The sequence below is a fragment of the Ooceraea biroi genome, chromosome 5 (assembly GCF_003672135.1).
Source record: "Ooceraea biroi isolate clonal line C1 chromosome 5, Obir_v5.4, whole genome shotgun sequence".
NCBI lineage: Eukaryota > Metazoa > Arthropoda > Insecta > Hymenoptera > Formicidae > Ooceraea > Ooceraea biroi.
The window spans coordinates 12,969,004-12,982,859 of record NC_039510.1 but is presented as its reverse complement, the minus strand read 5'-3'; the positions used below and the strand labels follow the sequence as shown (position 1 = coordinate 12,982,859).

Below are 13,856 nucleotides of genomic sequence, written 5' to 3'. Positions count from 1 at the left end.
TCTTCACGAAGGGAAAGGGTCGCTTTCGTAATTATATCCCTTCGCCCACTTTCGTGTATCAATAGCAAGTCGACAGTAGGTTTCTTACATCACAATCACAGCTATTCAGCATGCCATAACGAATAACGAACGACAAAGGTATTAGGCAGTACAATAGGGCGCGCATACTGATATAGGAAGAAGGGTGCCAAGGGAGGTAGGATGATCGAAAAGAGGAGGGTTACGAGGACCACTTTTGTGCGTCGAATATTTCAAGTGGTTCTTCGCCCTTTATAAAAGAAATCTTTTGATTGTGTGTTTTCTAATTCCCTCTACTCTCCTGGTCCTTTAATATTCGATGTTACGAGAAATGGAAACGGGAAAAAGAACTTATGCAAAAGCGAAATTACTGTGAGCTGTATTTCAAAACTGTGTACAATATATTTTTGCGAGAACATCAAACAGTCTTATTTACTGAATCGTTCAATTCTCGACAAATTATACTATTAGTAATAATTTAAGAGTCCTGTTGCGACGATTTATTAAGGAATTTTTAAGGAAGAAAGGCTTCTTGCAAATTAGTCAAAGCATTGCGATAAAAAGAATCGTGGCCTTGCCATTGCAGAATGTACAGTGATACGAATTTATCTCTCTTCAACCACTTACGTAACGAATGCCTTAAATCGCGATCCTTCTATTAATATTGTACAATTGCGATCGCTTCAAGGACGCGCGCTACTTTCAGAGAAGGCGTCCGTATAAAAATGAGCGGATAATCAACTAAGCGAGTTCCGTTATAATCGTTAATCCCGTACCGTTTGATAAATGTCCTTGATAGCAAAAACTACACTTCGGCCTGACGATGACTCGTAATTACCTCAGGAACGTGTTTGAAGTTCGATCACGTTCGCGCGAAAGGAAACTGCGCGGTTTTCGATACACGCGACACCTGCGAAGGTAGCGCAAATTCCGCTATGCGCGCGATATACGCGGATATTATTATGCCGATCATATTACGAGGCGGCCTAAACTTTCCTTGGGTATGACTCAGCCTGCGTTATCTGCGCAAATCGTTTCCTCTCTGTAATAACACACGCAATAAAGGCGCGCGCGATAAGCGAGGTAATCGGAGCGATGGCACGGAGCGGAAGGCATAAAGAAATTTATGGCGTTGCGAGACCTGAAGAGAGCACGCACGTCGAATTCTTATCCGACAATCTCAATCGATTTACTATCAGCTTATATTTATTCATCATTGTTTATTTATATAAAAATTGATACGGAATCTCGATTTTTTCGAGATAAGTTCTCATCCTTGTCGTCGCTCTGAAAACTGGATATATTCTTGGCGCGGTATGATACGAGTTCTTTGCAATGCGGTGACTTCACCGCGAGTGCTAAATGCAAATGCACTTCTGTGGATGTTGGAAAGTTTTCGCGCAATATTACACCCACAGAAAAGATTTCTGGACTTAATGCTATTACTCTTTAATCTATCATAAAATAAGATCGCTATAGCGACAATCATATTTATTATTGAAAAAAAGCATATTTTAATCTTGAATAGAAAATTCGAAAATCTAGATTCAAATAATCTTGGTGCTATCTCATTAATTTTCTCAGAAGGATTTAGATAAAAATTTGTAGCAAGTTCAAAATATTCTTGATTTAAGAATATTGTGAGATCTAAAAGACATCTTATTCTATTCTTGTAAGAGAATTTGTAGAATCTGCACAAAACGGCCAATATTTATGTGTTGCAATCGAAAATCGGGAAAGTGTTTCTGTTATTTGCAATGAATAAGTGCAATACTCTACAAGAAATATTAAAAGGTATGAAAATGTCTTATCTCAAATCTTATTTCTCAAGTAAGTATATTGTACATACTTACTTACATTTCCATATCTTTTAATATTTCTTGCATTGTAAATAACAGAAACACTTTCCCGATTTTCGATTGCAACACATAAATATTGGCCGTTTTATCGGAATAAAGGACGCAGAAGCGCCGAGTCGACGAGCGACTGTGAGAAAATGATGCGTCGACATCGACAAAGCCTACTATAAAGTGGCGCTAATATCAAATTATTCTACATACAAGAATATATAAGCATAAATTTGTATATGTTACTCTTGTCTCAAGACAGTAAGACAATCTTATTTAATTCGAAAGAGAAGAATAGAAATTACTGATTTAAATTAACCATTGTTTTATTTTCATATTTTTTATACTTGTAATACGATTAAATTAGTCAAGAATATTTTTCGTCTTGTTATCAGAAATCCTTTCTGAGGGTGTATACTCGGCATACAGCGAACTCCAATGTCCCGTGGAACTGGCTATGAATTACCGTGGCAATTTCTATTCCGGATCACATTACCATTCACCATAAACGTGACTTGAGCGCTCGCTGTATCCCACACGCGCCTGCGCGCAGTTGCGAAACCTTTTTGTCCCCTCTGCCCCTCTCTCTCCCCGCGTGTGAACCTCTTCCGAACGAAATACAGTGAAAATTCCCTCATAAATAATAACGACTACAACGTGCGTACATTCCCTGATGCGAGCGAGACGGAGAAAAAGCACGCGCCTCGCGTGAGAAGCTAATCGCCGCGCGGGTCGGGAGTCGAGCGGGAGAAAGTCAACGAACCAATCGCGAGCGGCGCTTGATTGGCTCTGAATGGCACGCTTTTATTACGTGCAATCGGTCATAATCCGTCTCCGTTCCTCCTCCCTTCGTTCCTTCCGCCCGCTACCTCGCGGCGATCCCCGACTCGCTACTCGCCCTCCGCTCTACATCGCGCATGACTCGAGCACGCTCGGTGGCCGTGTGCTCGCGAGCATTAGAGCGCTGTATGCGTCGTATTCAAGTATAGATTGAGGCACTAGATACCAGACAGGCCGTTATGTATCCTTGTCACTTGCCAAATCGGGCGAAGATCGCTTCGACGCACGTAGACCTGCTGCTGAAAGATAGTTCGCGACGTGGAATGTTTTGCTTGCTCGCCAAAATGCTCGCTTCCTAGAGAAATTTCGCATCATTTCCCTCTATGCGCCGATAGTAGATAAATCATTTAGATAACTCTGCTGCTGCGGTCCGTGCGAGCAGCTTGCTTTGGACGAATGTTCTCGGTACAATAGGAGCGGTTTACGCCAGACGCACGATGGAAATACCGCGCACGGTTGCGTTTGCCGAGTGGCTTTTAACGAGACGCGTTTCGCGCCCTTCTGTTGCCGCGTCGCGCTCGTTGCACCGCCTTTTGTATCATGAAGCGCGCACGAGGCGCGATGACGCGAGCATCAGGGTAAACAGAATGTGGGTTGACATTTACTCGTGCCTCGATTAGCATAGTAAACCTTCTTCGCCGCAACGCTATAATTAGATTTGCATCGTTCGCGAGAGAGCTCACCACTCACGACCTCGGCGGATCCTGTCGTCCTGCCTCCGAGACCGGGACGTCGATACCGCTGTCTTATCTCTGATTTGTCTCGAGTGACCTTGGGTCGACCTTGACACGATCCCGAGGGCGTGCTCTTCAAGAAATATCAGCTTTACCGACATAAAGCGTTTTATCGCAAGGAAAAATTTTGAACACGGAAGATTGGAAAATTTAAAGAATGTAAGACACTTTTTCTCTTTTAATTGGGAAACTAAGTAGGCGAACGGGGTGTGGTTTTTTTTGCGCCATTTAATAACTGAAATAATGACGGTTCCTTCAGCATCTTGCGATTGGGTAATTGCAAGGTCTTCAGCGAATGCTTATTATTTGGAAATGAAGTAGCAGTGCCTGAAGTGCATGGAAAGAGCCCTTTATTTGCAGCAGTAAATAGGTTTAAATTATACGGTTTGGCGGATTTATGAACTCTCGGGGAAATTTTAGCAAAACTACAGGGAATATTGCAACTTCAGTAACTGATGTGTTTACTGGAACTTCAAGTCCCTTGTCGCGCGCGTCGGCGTTACATGCACGATGAAAACAGTAATATTTACGGTGCAATATTTGCCATCTCTCTTTCTCTCTCTCTCTCTCTCTCTCGGTGTATCGCTGGTTACTTGATTGCATTAATTCACGGCCCTCCAGCCGTTCCAGAAACGAGTTCCGCCGAGTTTAATCGACGAGCGTCGGCAACGAGTGGAAGTTGTTTGTTTGATCCTTCCGCGGAGGAAGTTACTTAGTTACACGTCGAAGTTCGTTCAGCAACTTCGCAAGGAGTATTTTCGAGACCTCTTACAGTATACAGTGGCATTAACAAAGTCAGTCTGAACGCAATCACGCGCGACGTTAATCACACAAATCTCGCACTTCTCTTTCTCCGTAAGAGCCATGATTTCAATTAGTTTCTCCTCGGTTCGGCTGCTATCGATCTTCAATGTTTTCCACCGAATTCTCGATGTAACGTGAAACTACTTGACGTTTCGATTTTCGTAAATAAATCACTGCCCAAAATCCAGAACGAGTCGTTCTCCTGAATAAAACCTATTTTTTTCGGAAAATTGGAAAGGTAAAAAAGCCAGAAATTATTTCACTTGTAAATTGACATCTCTTACAACATCTAAGTAAGTAGTTGTTTGTGTTCTACTTTTTACAAATTTGAATATTTTCCTCTTGTTAAAACGTTCTGACATGAAAGCTTCATGTCACAGAAAAATAAAAAATTTTTTATTCTGTGTTACTTCAAATTGCGTTCTTCATTGTTTGCGATATAATGCCGCTTTTATATCTCGTAAATGTTTTAGCCATCGATACTTATTCCAGATTGTTGGATGGCGTTTGCGACACGCGCGAATCGACACGTGCCGGAAAAACGAGTGTACAATTTAGCATCAAATTACAATAGTAATAGCTCGATGACACACGCGGAAAGTTCCGACGATTATGCATGCTATGTCTTATACGCAGTAGAGATTGCGGGTGTTTAAACGTATGTATATAAGACGCATACCGTGTGGCTTCGTATGCACGCTAACGAGCCACATCCGGCGAAGAATTTGGAGTAACCGCCGCAAATCGAATATATTTCAAAAATTAAGGCCCGATTCATTCTATCGGTCCACTCACTGTCCGATCAAATATTCTTTCATTGTTTATATCATACGTATTCACATTAGGTCTGTTGAACTGGTGCAATGAGTTAGAGTGAGAAAAAATATTGTCTCACTTTAACATATTGCACCAGTTCAGCAGTGCAGAAACAAAAAAACAGACCTATTATGGGTAACGCTCAAGTCTCGCTCCGCTCTCGCTCATAATGTGAATACGTTCGTTACGAAGAATGGAAGAATATTTGATTGAACTATGAACGGACCGATAGTGTGAATCGGGCCTAAGTCTAGTATTCTCCGTTTCAGACAAGAACCCACACAGATGCATCCTTATACAAAGCACACAAAATCTATCTCAACACGTGGAACAATGGGGAAGTATGTATATACATATATATATATATATATATTTTTATTATCATGTTGCGTGCTCACGTGCTTTCGTGAAGGAAGAGACAATTACTGCGCGATATCGCTGTGCCATACGCACGTTCGTATTTGTTCGTTACTTGCTCGGTAATTGAACGACGCACCGTCTCGACTACGTATCTGCATAACAACGGAATGCAACGATAAACATTGACTTTGCAGAACGCGTATGGAGAACGTGAGAAATGCAGAATGCATAAACACAGATTTACATTCAGAACTTTTTTGCGGATGTTATATTGTTGACTGCGTTTTAACTTTCTGTCAAAGTAAAAATTGTTCTGTCCTAATTTACATAACTCATGTTCTATAGAATGAATTATTAAATTGTTACATTATAATATTGGATAAATGATACAATAGTTTATATCTTTTCCTGGAAAAGTAACGAGAAGAATAAATCATCGTGTCATCGTAATCATCGTGTTATTGTGCATACTGCATAATCTTGAAGCAAAAAAAGCAATTAGAAATGTAAAGTTATTTGTTGTGAACCAGAAATGTCTCTACAGATTGATATCATTAAAAACCACTGAACTTAACTTAAACAGCATTAAAAACATCGTCAATCTCTCGCTCTAGGTGCATGTTGATGCCTCGTGTTTACCTTCTTCCAATCGCTATTCCTAGAAAAATAATTACAACACTTATGCGATTTATAGATACACTTTTGCATGCGACAGCCTACAAATCCCATTTTGCCCCAGGAATATCTCCAACCGACCAGTCGATAACAAGCGACGAAAGTGATTGGCAGTATTCATTGAAGTAGGTGTCTTATGTCCCGCAGCAAAGGGCACCGATGGCGTGGAACAATTTCATCTCGCTGCCGCCGCCAAGCAGCAGGACACATGGGGCGCCACCACCACATTCAGGATTGACGCACGCGGCGGCCGCCGGTCACCACGGTCATCCGGGCGGTCCCCCGGTTGCGGCCGCGGCCGCGGCCGTCGCCGCGGCGCATCCCTTGACCGTGGCACAGCAGCAGCAGCGCGAGCGCGAGGAACGAGAAGCACGGGAACGTGAGCGGGAACGGGATGCCCGCGAGCGAGAGCAACGGGAGCACCTGGTGGCGGCCGAAAGACTGCACCGGCAGGTCGAGGCCAGGGATCATGTCGCCGCGCAGCAGAGAGCCGTCTATTACGCGACCGCGGGACCGCCGGCTCAACAGGTACGTTGTTGTTGTTCTTTTTATTTCTTTTGTTGAACGGATGAGCAGAGTAGATGATTCAGATCTGATGGTGACGTTGGTATAACTGTAAAAGAGAGAGATGTTACCCAAAATGTTTTTATGTTAGTGCTTTGAACTTTTTGTGCAGTTTTTCGATGAGACTAACACATACGTTTAATGTGGATATTAATTATTCGACTTTATATATAAACACGTTTTTATTGATATAATGTTTTTCAGGTATCTCGACCTTCGAGCGTGCCTGGGAAAGTTGACTACCCGCCACCGCCAGCGCACTCACGGACGTCAAAGTCATCGCTGCCGGTTGGCGCTCTACACGAAAAAGCACCGGTAGTGGGCCCGTCGCACGGCTCGCTGCCGAAAGCCGAGCCAAATGTGAACTTGTTCAGTTACTCATCGACGTACCAGCCACAAGCGTCGTATCTGCACGACATCAAGGTGAAGAGCGAACTCGGGCAGCCGCACAAGTCGTTATCGAGCAAAAGCGGTTTAGCCGGCGGCCTCGAGAGGGACCATCATGGCAGAGAGGTGCTGCAAAACCCGCCATCCCTGCTGCCAGATCACAAGAGTTCAGTAATCGTGAAGAACGAGGGCAGAGAGCTGCCGAAAGCACCGGCGCCGCAGCAGCACTCGTCCAGCCCAAAGATAATGCCTTACTTGAACGTCCAGTCGGTGGCGCCGCAGCACAAGCCTGCGGCGTACGAGTACAGAAGCCCAACGCAGAGCCCGCATCACCTGCACCCAGCGCATCTGGACGGTCTGCAGGCGAAGAGCATGCCGCCATCCGCGAGCCATCACCGTGGCGGTAGCGGCAGCGGTGGCGTGCCGACGACGACGACGCAACTGCCGAGTCCGCACGGCCATCCGCCGCCGCCGCCGGCGCCGGCGCCGGTACCACACTCGCATAATCCTCGTCAGTCGCCGCACGCGCCACCTCAGCATCCACATCAGCCGCCACCACCGCCACATCCTTCGCCGCCGGAGCCGCGCTACCTCAGCAGGCCGGAGCCAGCGGGTCTGCCGTACGGCGCGGCCAAGACCACGTATCCGTACCCACATCCGCATCCGCCCACGGCCTCGCCGACGACAGCGTCGCACTACGCTGCGCCGCCGCCAGCCGGCTCCAAGCCGAAGGTCAGCAGCCCGGCGCCACCGCACATCTACGGCAAGCCTAACTCCATGACCGGGATCATGACCGGCACGCCGGTGTGCCGGGCATCCGAGCCGCCGGTCGCCGCGCCGATACCGTTGACGTCGAAGGCTAGCAGCTCGCCTTACCAGCAAGTGCCTCATCATCACGGGGCGCCGCCGCCGCCGCTGCCACCGCCTGCGCACAGCAGCCGGTCCGTCTATGACGGCCGCGGCTTCGCCGGCTCGTTGGCGGGCGCGAAGCTGCCACCGCCGCCGTTGCACGGCTCACCGCCTACAGCCGCCTCGGCGCCACTCTCGAGGCCAATCGCTCATCCCGCGCATCACACCAGCCCGCATCAGCAACCTGGCCAGACGTTACAGCATGCGCCGCCCTCCCAGATCACTACGGCCTTCCAAACGCAGCCGCTCGACCTCGGAGTGGAGAGGTCGGGTTCGCCCAAGAGAAAAGCGCCGACGTCACTGATGTGTGACAACATCAGCGGCCAACCGGTGTCGTTGGAGGTTTGCAAGAAGCGGAGGACGGAGGAGCCGCAACCGTTGTCCCTACAATGTGTCGGTTCGCCCGTTTTGTCGAGGGTGAGCGAGCCTAGCCCACTTATTGCCTCGGCTGCCACGTCCATCACCACAGTCGTGAACACCGCGGCGTTGCTGACGCAACCAAACAGTCAGACGACGCAGGAGCAGCGTACGGCAACGCCGGTGAGTCCAGCACCGAGGACAGCCAGCGGTGACGGTTCTGTGCGACCCGCCAGCACTGGCAGCGTGTGTTCGTTGAATCCGGCACCACCTACACCAGTGAGTGCGGCACCGAGCCCGGCGCCTATACCGAGCCCGGCACCGTCCACAGCGCCCAGTCCGGCACCTAGTGCACCTGGAACACCCGCCAAGCCGAATCCTGGCACTGCAGACAGCGAGAAATCCAACAGCCCGGCGCCGAGGCCGCCTAGCAGCACCACGGTACATAAATTGAAGAAAGCGTGGCTGCAACGACACTCCAGATGCGAAGATGGCACTGAAAACACTACTGGTATGGTTGTTGGCGGATCGTGTGTCACGTTGCCGTTGAACATTGCCCGTGAGACCCCGTCGTCACAGCAAGGATTAAACAGCAAGGACCGCGAGAACGATCGTACGACGTCAAACGCGAATAACAGCAGCGGCACAACCACTACTACCACCTGCTTGCCTAGCGCAGTCAACTCGATTCACAATATCGGCAGTATGGCGGTGAATAGCATCAACAAGAGCAAAGGCACCGGCAAGAGCGGCCGGAAACCAGCGAACAAGGAATCGTTGAACGGTCATGCAACCGACACCAGCAAGACTCCGCAGGAGGACTCGTCTAGCAGCGACCCGGAAAGGAAGTCGCCGCCTAAACGAAAGCCACCCAAGGTATCTATTTATACGAGCCGTTCATTATAACGTTGTTGTTTGTCATTGTCGCTAGACATTACTTCTGTGATAAACTTCAAGTACTTGTTGAAACTAAAGTATTTGTTGCATCCGCTTATCTAGAATGCTGAGATATGTTTTTTTTTTTATACATTGTGAGATGTATCAAATTGGTTGTGACTCGACACCACTTGTATGCCACATTTCTAGTTTTATAATAAACAATTATTTAACGATTTGAAAATTAATCGTTAAATATAACAACTATCAAATTAGATTTGTATTGTCAAAAGCTCCTAGTTCACAAGAAGGGGGGGGGGGGTTTGAATATTTGATATTCATTGATATTTATAATTTATCAAGAAACTATTGATATTGTCAAAATTGTTATATTTGCATTTTGCACATAAAGTTTAAATACACGTAACAATATTTAGATAATAAGATACGAAAATAAATCACTGTATCTTGCAATTACTTGTTTGACAACTCGTGGAAACTGAAGTTTTTATCTATGATTCATGTTACAATAATATCTTTATAGACAAAAATTTTCATAAAAAGCCAGTAGAATTTATAGAAGCATGAATATGCAGTAGTTTATTTGCTACGTCATAATTTGCATTTTACATCATAAAAGCTTTTGAACATTGCAGATATTTTTGTTATATTTTCTGTCTTTTGTGATAATTAGAAAGTTATTAAATGATGTTGATTAAATTATGATTAATAAACGAGATTAAATAGTTTATTTAAATGTTATCAAATTTAATTCAAATTTAAAATTAAAATTAAAATTAAAATGTTATATCATATTATATGCTTGAAGATCTTACTATGTGTTTTATATTTCATTATTGTATTATTTATACAATGATTTCCACACACACACGCGCGCGCGCGCGCACACACACACACACACACACACCACACAATGAGTGTTTCAACATACACAAATTAAATTATTTTACCAACAATAAACAAATTTATGTATACTTACATATAATACGCACAAATATATACACATTCATCTGTACTTATTATTCATTGTTGTCTATATCGGCAATAACATATTCAGTTTTTCTCTCATTTTCCTATTACATACAGCAAAAGAATAATACAATGCTTTTCCTAACTCTTATTCGAGAAATTTTAAGGGCGGTATTTATTAAAGTTTGTTTGTGTTGCATGAACTTTGCATTCTATCTTTTACCAACTTCCATTTTTTTTCTCTCTCTAATGCCTGGGTGTACATACATACATATGTAGTTTGAAAGTGTAAAAAGTTCATGCAACATGACAAATCCATATAGTCCATTCTCATAAAGAGATAGCTTAAACATATCTTTTCAATACTAATACAGTTATTTGATTGGTTAAAACATATCTAGAAGTCTTATTTGAGATAACCTATGAGTGTCATCCTAAATTGCGTTAGACTTCTATAGATATGTGACTCTATGGCAATGGGTACGTTTAAATCGCGCGCATTTGCGCCATTTTCCTGCATAAGCGATGCCTGAGTCATGGGTGGCGGTTGCGTAAGTGCGTACAAGTAGTTCTACGTAAAATATTATGAATAATTAATCCATAAATGGAATGCAACTGTCTTACACAATCGGTTACGAGTAACAAGAATATCTTCATGGAAGAAAATCGTAAAATGGTAAATATATCGACCGAAATTCTATTGCGATTACAACTTAACCTCAATCCGTGCGCAACGTGGTTAAGAAATTTGCACAGTAGTTTCGATTTTCTTGGGAATAAATTCAGTCTTAATTACCGCTTATGTTTGAAGTGGTGCTAGTTCCTGATCAGAATATTAAATAATGTCTGGAAAGTGGCAGAGTCGTATCATAATTACACACGCAATTTCACGTGTTCAGAAAAAGAGTACAAACAAAGGAATTCTGTGTAGCACGTGTTGAAGCAACGCTTCAAAGAGATATAGGTATATAAATATATAACAAACTTATTAAACTTACAAACCATATTTAAAAAAATAAAATTTTAATTTTAAATAAATCTAAAATTGAACAAAATGGTATAATTTCTTAAAAATAATTTCATACATTAAGAAACGTTACACTGTATGTACGTGCTTCTAGATACTTTTTCTATATACATTTGTATTCTTCGGACAACGCGACAATGATGATAACGTAAAACGTGTTGAAAACTGTGATATGTTATTTAATGAGCTTTTTAACACTGAATCACACCAACTTGCATAAAAATTATAGATAATTTGAATTTTTTTCACGAGCTACACGAATTGTTGATACACGTAGGTAATAAGGAAACGTGGTAGACCAAAAATAATTTTTTTTTTTGGCAGAAATAATAAGAAATAATATTGTATAGTTGAATAGTGCTTGAATCTGAGTAGACATTTGGATTTGTTGTGGTGAATGGTAGTGTTGAAGTAGTAGTGTGGCTAATTAGCAGCTTCGGCTAGTAGATGCGGCAAGAGCATGAACTTCCTGACTACTTAATAATCTGTGCCCTGTGGTAGGTAAAACGAAAGAAGGGCGCCGCACGGAGGCAACAAACGGCCGCGGAAGATCAGCGGAGGCGAAAAGAGGACAAGCAAGGTGGCGGAGCTGGTGCGGGCAGCGAGTCTAGTAATGAGAGCGAGGCGGGCTCGGCCAGCGACACCAGTGAGCAGTTGAGCTCCGTTCAACCAGCGTCGCGGGTTCGACACACTACGGCTAATTCCAACAATTCCTCGGGAAACGGTTAGTTGACGTAGCTTCTTGTAAGTGGACTTCCCATCAGGTGAACTAACTATTCACTTGCAGGGTAAGTGGTCCGTGTTCCATGGTTCGTACAATTAATCCTTTCTCTAGAGCTGTACGAGAATTCGAGAGAATCAAGAATGAGAATCAGAAACCTTGTTCGCGGAGTTTTATTTTTGCTAAACCGAATAAAGAGAGAGAGAGAAAGTTCCCTATTTAATATAAAATTCTTGTTATTTTTTTAAATTTTTGTAATGCAATGTCACGCACTTACCCTGTTTCCTGATTATATAGTTACATCGATATATCCATAGAGAACACGTTATTTTTAACGCGACAATGATGACAATGTAAAACGGTTGAGAACTATGATACGTTGTAACGAGCTTTTTAACACTGAGTCGCACCCAGTCACAATGAAAATATACAAATGGTATAGATAAATCGAATGTTTTTCATGAAACGAGATACGCGATTTGTTACGTAGGAAGTAACAAGGAACCTAGGAAACGTGGAAGAAGACCAAAGACTACGAAGGGCAATGAAGTGGGTGGCGAGGATCAACAACCGCGTCAAAAGAAGGAACGCAGGGACGACAGTACGAGCGGCGGCAACAATGGTCCGGGCGGCAGCGGTGGTAGAGGCGATCCCTTTCGTAAACCGCCGATATCGCAACTGAAGAAAACCGGCGAGAGCTGGCTGCAAGATGGTGCCTGTTTCGAGGTGGCTCCAAAGCTGGCCAAGTGCCGCGAGTGCCGATGGACGCCTCATCAACGCTCCAAGAATCTGCCTCAGAACATCTTTTGCAGATTCTACGCGTTTCGTAGGCTGCGCTACACCAAAAATGGACAGCTGGCCATAGCAGGATTCAGCGATCCACATAAGGATGCATCTGAGGTAAGTCTTGCGAAACGCGAGCAACTTTTCTTTCAATTGTAACTTCTGGGAATTATATTGCAACTTATATTTCAATTTAATTATAATTTCAATTCAAAATGTATGCTGTCATGCGAGAATTGTTGTTATGACGTTACAGGAAGATCTGCGATTATGGTTACCAGGCAAGGATAACCAAGAGGCAACAGGGAAAGATGACAAGTCCGAGAGAAACGAGAAAGACAAGGGAGACCGGGAAGACCTAGACTTAGAAACGGCACATCGGCTACTGCGGCAGGTTGGCGATCAATTCTGCGATCTTTTGCATCAAGAGAAAGACGCCCTTCAAGAACACATGGCCGAAGGTAAGATCTTTACCGTTAAAACATATTTTACCAAGTTGGTCCACAATCCTTTTCATATTAATTAACACCATCATATTAAGTATCTTCGTACAATCAAGCACATGTACAATCAAGCAAACAAATATGTACCGCATGTATTAATAAGCCTATTCATTGAATTTAATGTTATTATCATCAACATTAAATGTTTCCTCCGGTATATTTAACCTTTTATTAGTTTTATATTTAAATTACATGTTCTATGTGTTCTACAGTATAATTTCCAAAAAATCATGAATAATATTTAATTTAATAGTTGATTGTCATTTTATTTTCATTTTGAAAATTACATTTTGTTCAAGTAAAAGGCTGCATGTCCGCTTGCGTAATTTCTTTTGTTCGCATGTTTTTAACGCTTTGCGCATCGATTATGCTTACCTTTTGACAGCGAGTTCGGGGGTTGTAGACGGAACAGTAGCGTGGAAGCGAGTGATCCAAGGTGTTCGGGAGATGTGCGATGTGTGCGAGACTACTCTGTTCAATTATCATTGGGCCTGTGGCAAATGCGGTTTCGTCGTGTGCATCGATTGTTACAAGGTGAGACTCGTGCTCGATATTTATCTCTTTAGTTAATCATCTAGACGTTATACATGATGACAATAATAATAAACAATTGATATTACGTGATATTAATATTATTTAAGAGCT

At 43.5% G+C, this 13,856-nt stretch overlaps 1 protein-coding gene and 2 non-coding genes across 5 annotated transcripts in view; all 3 read left to right on the top strand.

The window, feature by feature from the left end:
* The window catches only part of LOC105280996 (microtubule-associated protein futsch), a 282,442-nt gene that overhangs the window by 262,862 nt on the left and 5,724 nt on the right, over positions 1–13,856 (top strand). For 2 of the 3 annotated variants that reach the window (XM_020032260.2, XM_026969569.1), the window contains 7 exons: positions 5,329–5,400; positions 6,224–6,622; positions 6,863–9,187; positions 11,706–11,928; positions 12,416–12,825; positions 12,965–13,169; positions 13,597–13,745. In XM_020032260.2, coding sequence (XP_019887819.2) covers positions 5,329–5,400; positions 6,224–6,622; positions 6,863–9,187; positions 11,706–11,928; positions 12,416–12,825; positions 12,965–13,169; positions 13,597–13,745 — 3,783 coding nt within the window. The remainder of the gene's footprint in view (positions 1–5,328; positions 5,401–6,223; positions 6,623–6,862; positions 9,188–11,705; positions 11,929–12,415; positions 12,826–12,964; positions 13,170–13,596; positions 13,746–13,856) is intronic. The other variant, XM_026969570.1, reaches the window with a different exon arrangement.
* Positions 11,336–11,411, top strand: LOC113562041. The gene has a single exon (XR_003406599.1). It is a non-coding gene; the product is annotated as a small nucleolar RNA SNORD36 (small nucleolar RNA).
* Positions 12,263–12,333, top strand: LOC113562036. The gene has a single exon (XR_003406595.1). It is a non-coding gene; the product is annotated as a small nucleolar RNA SNORD36 (small nucleolar RNA).